Source organism: Sinocyclocheilus rhinocerous, unplaced genomic scaffold, assembly GCF_001515625.1.
Source record: "Sinocyclocheilus rhinocerous isolate Xijiao unplaced genomic scaffold, SAMN03320098_v1.1 scaffold1398, whole genome shotgun sequence".
Classification (NCBI taxonomy): Eukaryota; Metazoa; Chordata; class Actinopteri; order Cypriniformes; family Cyprinidae; genus Sinocyclocheilus; species Sinocyclocheilus rhinocerous.
Window position 1 is genome coordinate 29142 of NW_015632523.1, and position 14582 is coordinate 43723.

The window sequence follows — 14582 nt, forward strand, 5'->3', positions numbered from 1 at the left end:
GAACCTTGCGGGAGTGGGACTAAAAAAATAGACCCGCGCAGACCTCTTAACATGAATTAAGATATGTTTGATGAAATCCGAGAGCTTTCTGACCCTCCATAGACAGCAACACAACTGAAATTTTACGTAGTAAGGACATCGATAAAACAGTCCATTTGTCATCAATGGTTCAACCATAATTTTATGACACTACGAGAATAATTTTTGTGCATAAAAAATAACGACTTTATTCAACAATTCATACAATTCATATTCAACAGTACATACAATACAACAGTACTTTCGATAATGGTGGAAGAAGTGATTTGGAGGAGAAGGATTGTTGAATAAAGTCATTATTTTTGTTTTGTTTGCACACAAAAAGTATTCTTGCAGCTCCATAAAATTACAGTTGAGGCACTGATGTCACGTTGACTGTTTTATCAATGTCCTTACTATGTTTCTGGGTCTGGGAACATATCAGTTGCATTGCTGCCTATGGGAGAGAAAGCTCTCGGATTTCATCAAAAATATCTTAATTTGTGTTCCAGAGATGGACGAAGGTCTTACGGGTTTGAAATGGCATGAGGGTGAGTAATTAATGACAGAATTTTCATTCCGGGGTGAACTAACCCTTTAATATGAAAGTGCTTTGATTAGCAGAATTTTAGTTTTTGAGCGAACTAATGCATCCATGTTTTGCTACCTAGGCTGGTTGTGGTTGTGTTATGTAGGCTGTTATTTATTGTGTGATGTTTGTTTTAGATTCTAGTGCCGTGTTGTGGAAGTTTACCAGCGGCCTCCTTTACAGCATCTCAGTTCGACGGATACGTGCTTCAGCCTGCTGAACAGGGTTACCAGACGCTGGATGGAAAGGTATGTAAAATCCCACATAGTTCTACATGTATCATCAGAATGGAATTTCTGGATGCTGTCTGTAACCGAACAGCTGTTTTGTGTGACATATCTTCCAGGAAGTGTCTATAGACAATAACCAGGTCCGGCTGGGTGCAGGGTTTCCCAATCCCACCTCTGTCCCCGTCCTGTTTGAGGAGACGTTCTACAATGAGAAAGAGCAGGCCTACAGCATACTGTGCATCACACGGCCCTTCGACGCTGACCACAGCCCTGGTGATTTGATAGTCAAAAATTCAGATCAACAATGAAAAGATTTAGTGATTTATTGACATCTTGTTGCAACATGCCTGGTTACGTTGAGGTCGAATAATGTAAATGTATTGTTCGCTAGACTAACATTTTGATTCTGTTTCTCTTTCTTCAGCTTTCGCAGAGGATTTAAGTACTGTTTCTGCTCCGTACTGTCTGAAGAATATCGAGGATGCGAGGGAATTCTTGGGCCGCCATGCTGAAAAACTGGACAAGCTTGTGGCCGCCTTTTGTCACTCCTTAAAGGAACAAGAGAGGAAGGGCCTTCGACATCAAATAGTGAGACACAATCGTTACATTACAAAGTTTCTTGTTTTTATCTACATTAGTGCTAATCAGAGCCTGATGACATAGATTATTCATTAATTGAATTGAATTGAATACCTTTATTGTCATTGCATATAGCATACAACGAAATGTCATATCTCTCATGGAAATGCAACTATATCATCTACATTCACACTTATAAAAAAAACATACATATAAATAAATAAATAAATAAATATTCCTAAAAAATAGATGAATTATTCCTAAAAGAAACCTAAAAACCAGTATTAATGTGACTTGTGCATTTGATTGCAATAGTATGGCACAGTCCATCCTTCCAGAATTTTAAGGTTAGTTATGAAGAAAGAGAAACGGGGAGGAAGAATTCAGTTTGCATATGGCTGTTGGGTAAAAGCTGTTTCTAAATCTGGAGGTGCGAGTCTTTAAAGCTCTGTAGCGTCTTCCAGGTGGCAATAATGCAAACAAATTGTGAAAAGGGTGAGTTTTGTCCTTGATAATAGTGCAGGCTCTGATATGACAGCGAAGCCTGTAGATGTCCTCAAGGGAGGGGGGTCCGATGATCTTTTGTGAGATTTTAATAACCCTTTGCAGTGCAGCTCTTTCAGACATTGAACAATTTCCATACCAGACTGTAATGCAATATGTTAGTCTACTTTCGACCGTACCGTGGTAGAACGACTTCAACAGTCTGGCAGAGAGATGGGCCTTTCTCAAAGTTCGTAGAAAGTAAAGTCTCTGTTGGGCCTTTTTGACCAGAGCAGCAGTGTTAACAGTCCACTTAAGGTCCTCGCTAACATGGATGCCCAAGGACTTAAAACTGGACACTCTCTCCACCTCCTCTCCCTTTATTTTCAAGGGCTGAAGTTCCTCTCGATGTCGCCTGAAGTCTATGACTAGCTCCTTCGTCTTTTTGATGTTAAGAGACAGATTGTTGCCTGTGCACCATTCAACCAATCTATACACTTCATCTCTATAGGCAACCTCATTGCCATTTGAGATAAGCCCCACAATTGTTGTATCATCAGCTAACTTAATTATTGTATTAGTAGGGTACACTGATGTACAATCATGTGTATAGAGGGAGAAGAGCAGAGGGCTCAACACACATCCCTGTGGTGCTCCAGTACTAAGAGTCAGAGTTGAGGAGGTATGCGAGCTCAATCTCACAATCTGTGAGCGGTTCCTGAGAAAATCCATGATCCACAAACATATTTGATTGCTAAGACTCAGATCCAGCATTTTTGTGACCAGCCTGCTAGGAATGATAGTGTTAAAAGCAGAGCTGTAGTCTACAAAGAGTATCCTTACATATGTATCCTTCTGCTCCAGATGTTCCTGTGCGGTATGGAGAGCAGTGTTTACTGCATCCTCCGCAGATCTGTTTGGTCTGTATGCATATTGGTGTGGGTCAAGTGTAGGAGGGAGGATGGATTTAATATATCCCAGGATGAGTCTTTTTCAGGGCACTTGGATATAATAGGTGTTAGTGCTATTGGTCTGTAATCGTTTAGGGAAGTGGTGCTGGACTGCTTGGGCACTGGAATAATAGTGGCAGTTTTAAGGCAGGCTGGTACAACAGCATGTGCCAGTGAGAGATTAAATATGTCTGTAAAAACATCTGCAAGCTGATGTGCACAATCCCGGAGGACCCTGCCTGGGAATGCCTTCTTGGCATTCGTTGCTCTCAGGACTCGCTTAACCTGATGCGTCTGAAAAGTGAGTCTGCAGAGTCCAGCTGTGGTAAAGCTGCATCGTCCGATTCTCTCTCAAATCGGGCAAAGAAGCAGTTCAGTTCCTCAGCCAGCGTGATACTACTTGCTGTCATAGTGTCTCTGCTGCCCCCGAAGTTGGTTATATGATGCATACCCTGCTACATGCGTGTTGAGTCCCTAGAGGTAAAGTGATCCTCAATCTTCTCTTTATATGCAGATTTGGCTGATTTTATCCCTTTCTTGAGGTTGTGCCTAGAAACGCTGTACAGTTCTTTGTTGCCAGATCTAAAAGCTGCATTGCGATCTTTCAGGAGAAGTTTAACCTCCTTAGTCATCCATGGCTTCCTGTTTGGGTAGACACAGATGCGTTTGTTGGTAGTGACACTTTCCACACAACATCTGATATAAAAAAGCACGGTAGATGTATATTCATCCAAATCCTGAGTGGAAAACAAACTCCAGTCAGTGCTTTGAAAACAGTCCTGCAGCTGTAGAGATGCTCCCTCCGGCCAAATTTTAACTGTTTTAACAACAGGTTGCTGTTTCTTAATGATGGGGCAGTATGCTGGAATTAAAAAAAGTGACAGGTGATCCGACTGTCCAGGGTGAGGTAGGGGTGACGCTCTGAAGGCTTTAGGAATGTTAGAATAAACACAGTCCAGTGTATCCCCCCCCCTCTGATGGGGCATTTCACATGTTGTTCAAACCTTGGAAACCTTGGTCTTCAAGTTGAAGTGATTAACATCACCAGCCACAATAAACTCCCCATCAGGATAAGCGTTCTGTTGTTTGTTTATAGCTGTTAACATATAGCCAAGTGCTGCATTTTCATTAGCATCTGGTGGAATATACACAGCAGTGACAACAACAACAGACATGGCAGATAAAATGGCCTACATTTAACTGCCAATAGCTCTAAATCTGGAGAACAATGTCTGTCAATAATAGCAGTATTCGTGTACCAGTTATTGTTTGTATAGACACACAATCCACCCCCCCGGCTCTTACCGGAGTCCTCAGTCCTGTCGCTACGATGTATAGAGCGGCCCGCTAGGTACATGGGGTGTAACCATGTCTCAGTAATAATCATCACGCAGCTTTCTTGTATAGTCGACCGTGATGTTAAACAAAGTCTCAACTCATCCATTTTGTTGTTTAAAGATCTTGCATTTGAGATGAAGAGACTGGGGAGTGGTGGTCTGTAAGGGTTCCTCTTTAGCCGCGCTAACATGCCAGCCCTACGTCCTCGTTTTTGTTTACGCTCTCTCCGCCGCCTCCAACGTCTGCTGCTGGGTATGGTAATCCATGGAGTCCCCGGTGTCCTAGCAATCTCCACTGGAATTCCATGCGTGTGCTGGAAAGTGATCGTTACCGACTGTTGTTGTGTCGTCCCGATATAAATCAATGATTCACGGGTGTAACAAATAGTCTCTAATGACCCCGAATTAGTTTTCCAAAACACGATCAAAAGTAACAACAGAATATAGTTCCACTTCAGAGAGCTCTCAGCCGCTGCGTCTTTGCGCGTCGCCATCATGTTTAATATGAGAAGTTAAGTCTCATTGCAATCATTATTTGAAACCCATCATAATGGGAATTTTCGAGATTTTTTGAGACTGTTTGCGTCTTATTACCAAAATTATGAAATGGTTTGGATGGGCTAAATAGGCTAGATATTGATACAGCTTTTTAAACTCTATTCAAGTGCGATTCACAAGCTCCTGATTAGATTTTGATTCATTTTGATTTGATCAGTTTATTTAGGTAATACAGGGCTTGATGCTGCCCAGTTTACTTTGAATTAAAAGCCAGATAAAGTTTATTGTATAACTATAATAACAGTTATAACTAGGGCTGCAACTAACGATTATTTTGATAATCGATTAGTTGGTTGATTATTTTTTCGATTAATCAGATTTGGGAAAAAAACTTATTTTTTTTTATTATTGACAAAAAACACTATTCCACATTCTGCCCAATGTCCTTCAAACAAACGTGCTAACTGAATGCTATGAAAACATACAGTGCTTAACAATTTATTAGATAATAAAGAGAAAACACATTTTAGGAATCTGTCAAAAAATTGTTTAAATCAAAAAAATGTATTGTCATTAATTGGGCAAATAAACTTAAACAACTAAATAGTATTTATTCACATAAAAAAGGCCTCCTATGCCCTTCATAATAGCTTGCATTCTTGCTGCCATTGTTTATGTACTTTTTGACTAATTGGGTATCTGAAAAAAACACACTATAAAGCTCTCTGCCTTTCTTTCATAGATAACAGCAATAATTATATTATAGCATTAGAAATAGCCTACTACTGTTACTAAAGAGCTTATGCATATTGGAGGACTAACCTATACAGAAAGCTAAAAAATGCTTTTGGTAATCACCAGTACTGTTAGTTTAGAGCAGCAGTGGCACAAACCATAATTTGTTAAAAACCTTACATAAATTTGTTTTAATAAATGTGTTAAGCATTGTATATAGTGAATATAGTTTAAATCTCTGCATTAAAAACTAAAATAATAATAGCTTACGCATATTGGAGGACTAACCCATACAGAAAGCTAAAAAAGGATTTTGGTAATCACCAGTACTGTTAGTTTAGAGCAGCGGTGGCACAAACCATAATTTGTTAAAAACCTTATTTGTTTTAATAAATTTAAGCATTGTATATAGTTAATATAGTTTAAATCTCTGCATTAAAAATTAAATAATAAAGATGATTAAGACGAATAAAATCACAAACTCAGTTGTAACCAATAGGTAAGAGTAATGTTCTGCAGGAACACACGTTCACTTTGATCACAGTCATGTCTTACTGTCATTTCTTTATCCTGTGTAAGGAGGTTATGAAGCGTCTGATATTGATATTCAGACAATTACACGCTGTTATCCCCTTAAAGTTCCTACTCTCATAAAATATGCGCAATGCATGTTGACCTTTAAACCTTAATTTAATTTTCAACAACAGATATTTAAGCACAATAAATGTTTTTGCGCCGATTATTAATTGTCTCTGTTTTCCGTCTGTCTGACGCGCGTGCACGCCACGCCGCTCATTCAGTAAAGATTAAAACTTAACACAGACTCTCAGGACGGACCTTTATGCAAAAATGGAAATGCTCGTGTGAATTTGTGACATTTATACATAAGGATATGACCGTAAACTGAGGACGCACACGCATCATCTGCCAAAGCGCCTGACAGGGCAAGCCATTACGCTAATGCACTAGCTTAAAGCTTAAAATAAAGAATTCTCACATTTTGGGTAGCTTGGATCACGTAACTCTCCTGCAGCATCTCATTCTGTTTCCTCCACTATTTTTAGATGCATTTTGTCCATAAAAATGCATAAGGATATGACCGTAAACTGAGGACGCACACGCATCATCTGCCAAAGCGCCTGACAGGGCAAGCCATTACGCTAATGCACTAGCTTAAAGCTTAAAATAAAGAATTCTCATGTTTTGGGCAGCTTGGATCACGTAACTCTCCTGCAGCATCTCATTCTGTTTCCTCCACTATTTTTAGATGCATTTTGTCCATAGAAATGCGTAATTCAGTGCTGTAATTTGACGCAACCGGCTGAAGTTGGACGTGCATTTTCATAATCGATGTTATCGATTAGTTGTTGCAGCCCTAGTTATAACCAGGAAAGAAAATTCACACTGTATATAAGGTCTTTAAGGTATTTAAGGTCATTTTATTTTGGATTTATTTTTCTCCCCCAATCCTTCAGGACTCTGTAAATACCCTTTACACAAAATGTCTTCAGTTGCTGTTGAGGGACTCTCGTCTGGTAAGCTGTTTTATGAACTTCAATACTTTAAAAAACTGATTCTTTCCTGAAGCTTACACTCTAAAAAATGCTGGGTTAAATACAACCCAGTGCTGGGTAAAATAGGTTATGTTTTGACCCAGCGGTTGGGTTACTACCCAGAAAGTTGGGTTAAACATTTAACCCAACTGCTGGGTCAAAACAGCCCAATTGCTGGGTTTGTCCCTATTTTACCCAGCACTGGGTTGTATTTAGCCCAGCAATTTTTAGAGTGTATGATGTAAAATGTCTCAATTTCAGAAGATTTTGGCGAGACAGGAGATACAGATGACTCTACTCAAACAAGCAGTGGAGGTCAGTTAAAAAATGCACTGCTTTTTAAACGTATAACTTTGCCCAATTTTTTTTTATCATTTATTTCTTCCATTTTCAGATGTACATCCATCATGGCATCCATGATCTACTCTTTAGTTATGTGGGGACTCTTGAAGCAAGTCGGGTACTGATTTACCATTAATTACCTCATTTTCACCTCAATGTGTGTTTTTAACATAATGTGCTCTGTATGGCTGTAGTAAAAGTTGGTGATCACTGCAGTGATGCATTATTTCCCTGTTTAATGTACTGTTTGTCTTGACAGGATGCAGCGTTCAACAAAACAACACGGTCCTTACAGGATCTGCAGCAGAAAGAGCTTGGTGTGAAGTCAGAATTCAGGTGAGCCGTTCTATCTCTAGGTGTTTTTCATTAGAGTTTGCTAAGCCAAACCACTACTACTATTGTTCGGTATTTTTGAGTTATTCGAGAGCTGTAGACTAACACCGTGGGAAGGACCTGAGTCCAGAATGTCACCGAGACATGCAAAATGACAGAAAAATATCTGGCATTACTTTACAAAGTGTCTGTTATTTTAAACAAGCGTTTTGAAAAGAATATAGAGACTCTGCAAGAGTATGAAATGATTTAGTGATCATTTGTCACTTCTCTCTCTCGTAGTATAAATATTCCTCGTGCTAAGCGGGAGTTGAGTCAGCTGAACGGCTGTACGTCTCCCCAGCAGAAACTGCTCTGCATAAGGAAGGTTATTTTAACCGTCATGCATTCAACCAGACGTCGAGATACAGGTGCTGTGACCACAAACCTTCCTTATTTTTTAACCAGTATGAATATTATATTATAATAATATTATCACCAGTATTATATTACGCCTTATTTAGCCTTGTGGACAATTCTTGGTAACATGTCCAGACATTATTTTATTTTATTTTATCAATACCATAATATAAATTATTTTACTCATCACTACAATAATAATAATAATAAGAAGAAGAATTGTTGTACTGTATTTTATTTATGCAGAATTGAATTGAACCTAATCATTTTATTAAGGGCTAATTGTCATGATAGTAATGTAAACAATCTCTTTATTCCTGAAAAAGGCTCATCTTCTTTACAGAAAATAAATACATAAATTGTGAGAGATTCACCCATAGAGATAAAACCAAAAATGGCTACTTGCACAGGATTTATTTATTTATTTATTTATTTATTTGTTCGTTCGTTCATTCATTCATTTGTTTATTTGCTTGTTTGTTTTCACTTTGTTTTATTGTTTAAACATTTAGTGTGTAACAAAATTTTTAGAATTGTTAGATGCTCAAACAACAAAGTATTAGTGTCCTTCATTAATTAAACTAAAACAATGAAAAAAAGCAGTCTTTTTGGTTAGAATTGCAATCTGTTATTCATTTATTCTGAAGCAGAATATACAGCGCAGTTGTGCTTAATCGCATGTTGTTTACATGCTGCTACAAAACTTTGATTAAACTGAAGATGAAAATCTTGCACATTTCCCCAAACCCAGTATCTATTTCTTCCTGTGAAGCGCTCACTGTAGCATTGTAGTTTGGTGGACTGAACACTCAGATTAACAGTTTATGAAAAGCTCTTGTGATTGGTGTGTGCATTATGTATCAGACACTCAGCTCATCACAGTGATGTGTCTCTTTCAGCAGTGAGCATTGAGGCCATGTGTGCTGATGATCTCCTGTTAGTCATTCTCTATCTGCTGATCAAAACAGAAATCCCTAACTGGTGAGTCGAGTGCTGTGTTTTCTGCGGCACAGTTACAAGAGCAGTGATTGATTAATTAAATATCTTTAACAGTCTGTTGAGAGCTTCATTGTGCATGCAGAATGCTAATATCCTGATGTTTTCTTCAGGATGGCCAATCTGAGTTACATAAAGAACTTCCGCTTCCGTAAGTCCAGTAAGGATGAGCTGAGTTACTGTCTCACCTCGTTTGAGGCTGCGGTGGAGTACATCAGCCAGGGAAACCTCACCCAGAGCGCTCTGGTAAGAGATAAGGCAGCGGTAACAACGCTTGAGACGGTCACGTTTTGGTTCAGGTTCTAGTAGTGATGATGATCCAAGAACTAGTGGACTGAATGCTCCTCAAAATACAGCAACAAGAGGTTAAAGGAACAACGGTAACACTTTATTTTAAGGTGTCCTTGTTACACGTTACATGTACTTACCATTATAACAACAATAAATTATGCATAATTACATGCAAGCAACTGTAAACCAAACCTTAATCCGAACCCCAGCTATATAGTAAGTACATGTAGTTAATTAATATTACTCTGTACTTAAATGCATAATTACATTCTAACGAGGACACCTTAAAATAAAGTGTAACTGGAACAACTCACCCAAAAATGACAAAAGAGAGCTTTAGCAGGATGTGCACCCTGCTCTTTTCCCTGTAATACAACTAGGGGTGGCCAATATACCGGCAGACACAATAAACCAGTCGATATTTGTTAACCTATAGATTTTTTGGATTATTGTCTCAGTCTTAGTTGAGCTCAATGTAGGGCTGGACGATTAATCGAAAAGAAACCGAAATTCAGAACCTCTAACCGACGTAATTTTCCCATGTCGGTTATTTTGTTTTTTTAATCCTTTTAATACTTTCCACTTAAAAACATACTACTGCGTGTTTAGTCGGCACTGTACAGATGTGAACGTTGCACTCGCGTGTTTTGCAGTGTCTCGCACGTGAGCGGCGATATCTATGCACTCATCAATGTCAATTTTAAAACAGTGGACCAATCAGAAGACCCCGGAGGCGGGGCAAGCGTTGCAAGCTTTTGGTCGCGGTGACAGGTTGGCATGGCAACTTTTGTATTTGACGGCACCTTGACGGAGTAGGCAATCTGCGTTGCGCTTTATTTTTTTAAATCATTCATTGTTTTATTAAAACATTTGTTTACAGGAGATTCAAGTTATTTTCTACTTTTTCGCATGGCAATGTTTAAAATGTATTTTGTTTGCAAGAGATGCTGGTTATTTTCTACTTTTGACTCGATATTCATTTATTTTGTTTGCAAAAAATGAAAGTAATTTCCAATTTTTTTTTTTTTTTTAAATAACGATCCACATAACAGAATATAAACCTGACAATAAGATTGTTAGGCTATTGTTAGCCTTTATGTATAACAGTTTGTTCTGATCCTCGAATCCGACTGAACAAGATACTTTCTATTGATATTTCCACCTGCGCGCGTTCTAGACGGGCTGTCAGTCGAAAACGTGCTTTTTGCAATTAAACTGAAATGTGACTTTTTTTTCATAAGACGTCTTAGTTTCAAGCAATCTAAATTAGGGCTGTCGCGGTGAAGGAATTTCCTTTGCGGTAATTTTGAGTGGCTCAATAGCGCGGTATGCGGTATCATCGCCATATATATATTCAGAAACCAATGAAACCGAAACCAAATAGCGTTGAAACAGGAAGTGAAGTAAACAGAAGAGAATGACAAAATAACGATCCACATAACAGAATATAAACCTGACAATAAGATTGTTAGGCTATTGTTAGCCTTTATGTATAACAGTTTGTTCTGATCCTCGAATCCGACTGAACAAGATACTTTCTATTGATATTTCCACCTGCGCGCATTCTAGCGTTCTAGACGGGCTGTCAGTCAGTGCAGTTACAGTGTTGCACCACAAGGTGGTGGTAAGGGACTGTCTTTGAGTGAGTCTTTAAACCGTTCATTCAACTACACGTTCAAAAACGCTGATTCATTCATTCAAAGAGACGTAATGAAACATGCTGTTGAAATCATTTTAACTTTGAGCGCCACTTTAGAAGGCTCAGCTGACCAGCTATGCGTCGATGCTAAGACAGAGATTTGGCTTTCCTTGGACATGACAACCTATTTTCATAAATATATATGACTCGCAAGTAATCGCACATGCTCAGTTGATCTCTCTCTCATTCGCTATCTGTTTAGGCTTGTTAAGTGCAAATCTACGGAGCCTCAGTACAAATCAGCATTGTACACATTATGTTATCATTACTAACGTATTTAATATTCAGTACAGATGCACGAAGTGTAAAACGAGAAGGGCATAACCCTATGAAAAAAGAAAACATGCAAAAATCGCGGTTGCTGCGGTTCTTGCATTCCTCTGCGGTTTGCTCGTCAATAGTGCGGTATTGCGATATTGCGGTTATCGCGGCAGCCCTAGCAATCTTTGATTTCAATTGTTCAAAATATTCAACAAATAACCATAAATAGTTTGTGATTTTGAAATAATTGAAGGAAGCAAAGATAAGAAATGCACTCTTCCATTAGAAAAAAAAATCCCACCTTTTAATAGTTGAGTAGCTATATTTATAGTACAAACCTGTAATGAACTATGAGGGCAAAAAAAAAAATAATAATAATCGTTCAATAATCGTAATTGAGGTAAAGTGTTCAATTAATCGAGGTTTTGATTTTAGGCCATATCGCTCAGCCCTAGCTCAATGTGAAGTTGTAGCTCTGCGCCCTCACGAAACGTTATCATTTACATGTGCTTTTAAGTCATGTGATTTGAAAACAATTTTAAACCATTGAAGTGCAACAAGCAGTGAAAAATAACTCAATTTGGCAGTCGTGCGCTGTCTGAGAGTTTCTGTGCACACACACATCATGATGCCGGTCAGCAAGTGCATGAGTAATAAATTGAGTTATTTTACACGGTTCTTAAACACTTAATTACTATCTTTTAAAATCCTTGAAATACATATTTTCAATAGGAATCCAGGAGTTTCATGTGGAGTTTCCCCACACAGATGTTGATCATTCACTATTATTAAGTTATTCTTGATTGAATAACTTTACATTTAAATTTACTCAAGATTAATATGTATATTGATTTTATACAGTGAAGGCTATGCATTTTTTTTTTAAACATCGATTACCTTATTCAATTTATGTAGCATTTCTTATTTCTGATAGACCTACCTGAAAAACTATCTTTGTTGTATTGTATTTATTTGTCATGTTGTAATTAGTTTGTTTGTTTGTACTCTATTACTGTTTACTTGTGTTCATTAAATTTGGGAACTTTTTTAGTTACATTAGGGCCTTTCGCACCGCGGGAACCTTTTCATAGTACCAGAACTAATTGTGGAACTACCCACTTTTTGGCGTTTTCGCACCGCCGGAACTGGGTGCGATTTTAGTACCGGACTGCCTTTTTAGGGTGTGCTAGTGATTAGATCACGTCAGCAGTGTGACTCATTCTTGAAGCAAAGTTTTGCCTAAATGGTGATTGGTGTTTTGGATCGCTGCATTTAAACTGAAAATGCACGTACAGAATGATGGGTTTGGTGTGTGATAGACTAAACAGTAATAGCATGTGCAGCGGCAGCCTCCCCCGGGTCCTAAAGCCCGTTCGGAAAGGAGTTTTAATTCCGTAGGGGGCGCTGTTGGCCTACTTCTAATAAAATGAAAGCAAAATAGCCAAATAATATTTAGACTGTGTTTCTGATTAAATAAAGCAGTAATTGATGCCATAAAATCATGAGAATGTTTTGATTTAAAGGTCAGAAAATTACATGAAAAAAAATAAAAAATCACAAACATGACACTTAAATTAAATAATTTTATATATATATATGTTCATTAATGTGTAATATGTTATATTTTTTAAACAAATTATGAGCTCTAAAAGATTTTCAGAATGTTTACAACTCTTTTGCTTTAGACCATCTACAAATGTTAAATCATAAAATAAAATATTAAGGTTACCACTGCATCTTTCAGAAGAAAAAAAAAATGCAGTGATTAATATATATATAGTTTATTTATAGTTATTTTCAAATCTTCAATGTACTGTCATTATAAAATAACTTTATTATTGTTTATTTAATTCTAACAAATAAGTTCTTGTTAAAAACTAACCAAAATTAAAATTAATTATATATCGGTATTGGCATCAGCTATCGGCCAAAATGAGTTGAAAATTATCGGCATATCGGATATCGGCAAAAATCCAATATCGTGCATCCCTAGTATATTGTCTAGGCTAGTATTAGTTTTTGCAGTAATATTGAAACTGGTGTGGAGAATTATTAACATTTCTATAAGGGATGCACCAAATGTTCGGCAACTGAAATTATTTGGCCGAAAATAGCAAAAAAAAGCTCTTTTGGTGTTCGGCTGAATAAGCGAAAACACTGAATAAGTTGTACTGAACAATGACGTGACGCGATCAAATAGCAACCAGCGTAGAGTGAGAGGCGCGCACTCTTTATAATGCAGCACACATGTCAGTGGGAATGGCCTTAATTAAACAACTAAATAAACTGCAGAACGTTATGTTTTCTAATACATGCACAAATTGCATGTATTCAAACAGCGCTGCACGAACTCGTTAGCCAGGGTTCAAAGTCCAAAGCGCGAGGAAAATCTGCGCTGAAACAGTGTTACTCGTCAGTTGCTCAGTCACATTTTTATGAATTTTTACAAGGCATGTAACAGTGTGATACGTGCAACATATTCGTAATGAGACTCATTTATAAATCTGGTGTTGTCAACAAAAAGTCAACTGCAGGTTTCCGCCAAAATAAAAGCTCCATCAACATTCATAAATGTTAGTGTTGTAATTGTACTGTTGTTCTGTAAAATAAAATAGAAAAGACAATAATAACGATAATAATTGCAACAGCTCTATGAATACATTTATTATAACATTCACACATGGAGATCTGTAATGTTTTCTGTTTTAAAAGAAGTCTCTCCTGCTCAGCAAGGCTGCATTTATTTGTACAATAAAAAAAAAAAAATGCATGCTTTATTCAAGAATAGGGTCTCAAAAATGGCCAGAAACTATCATTTTACTAACTTATTAATTTTAAGTTAATTTGTGCTTTATTGGTATAATGTCTGCTAGAATGTTTAAAAAAAAAAAGTTCAGTGTTAAATATTTGTAAATTGTTGTTTTGTAATTGATTATTTTGATTTTTTTTTTTTTCTTTGAAAAGCAAGACAAAAGAGTAAAAAGCACATTTGGGTTGTTTAAAGGGGTCATATGATGCTGCTAAAAAGAACATTATTTTGTGTATTTGGTGTAATGAAATGTGTTTATGCGGTTTAAGGTTAAAAAAACACATTATTTTCCACATACTGTACATTATTGTTTCTCCTCTATGCCCCGCCTTTCTGAAACGCGTCGATTTTTACAAAACTAATCGGTCTGAAAAGCGAGGTGTGCTCTGATTAACCAACTATCCAGTGCGTTGTGATTGGCCGAAAAGCTCAAGCGTGTGACGGAAATGTTACACCCCTTACCATACTGTGATGCCGTCT

The 14582-nt window shown here is 37.5% G+C and overlaps 1 protein-coding gene across 1 annotated transcript in view; it reads left to right on the forward strand.

Annotated features, from left to right (window-relative positions):
* Positions 1-14582, forward strand: part of ankrd27 (ankyrin repeat domain 27 (VPS9 domain)) — a 41487-nt gene that overhangs the window by 8875 nt on the left and 18030 nt on the right. Inside the window, exons 2-11 of the mRNA XM_016555676.1 lie at positions 745-855; positions 954-1110; positions 1262-1425; positions 6895-6954; positions 7234-7287; positions 7367-7432; positions 7574-7650; positions 7930-8057; positions 8949-9027; positions 9156-9288. Of these exons, the coding sequence (XP_016411162.1) occupies positions 745-855; positions 954-1110; positions 1262-1425; positions 6895-6954; positions 7234-7287; positions 7367-7432; positions 7574-7650; positions 7930-8057; positions 8949-9027; positions 9156-9288 (1029 nt within the window). The remainder of the gene's footprint in view (positions 1-744; positions 856-953; positions 1111-1261; positions 1426-6894; positions 6955-7233; positions 7288-7366; positions 7433-7573; positions 7651-7929; positions 8058-8948; positions 9028-9155; positions 9289-14582) is intronic.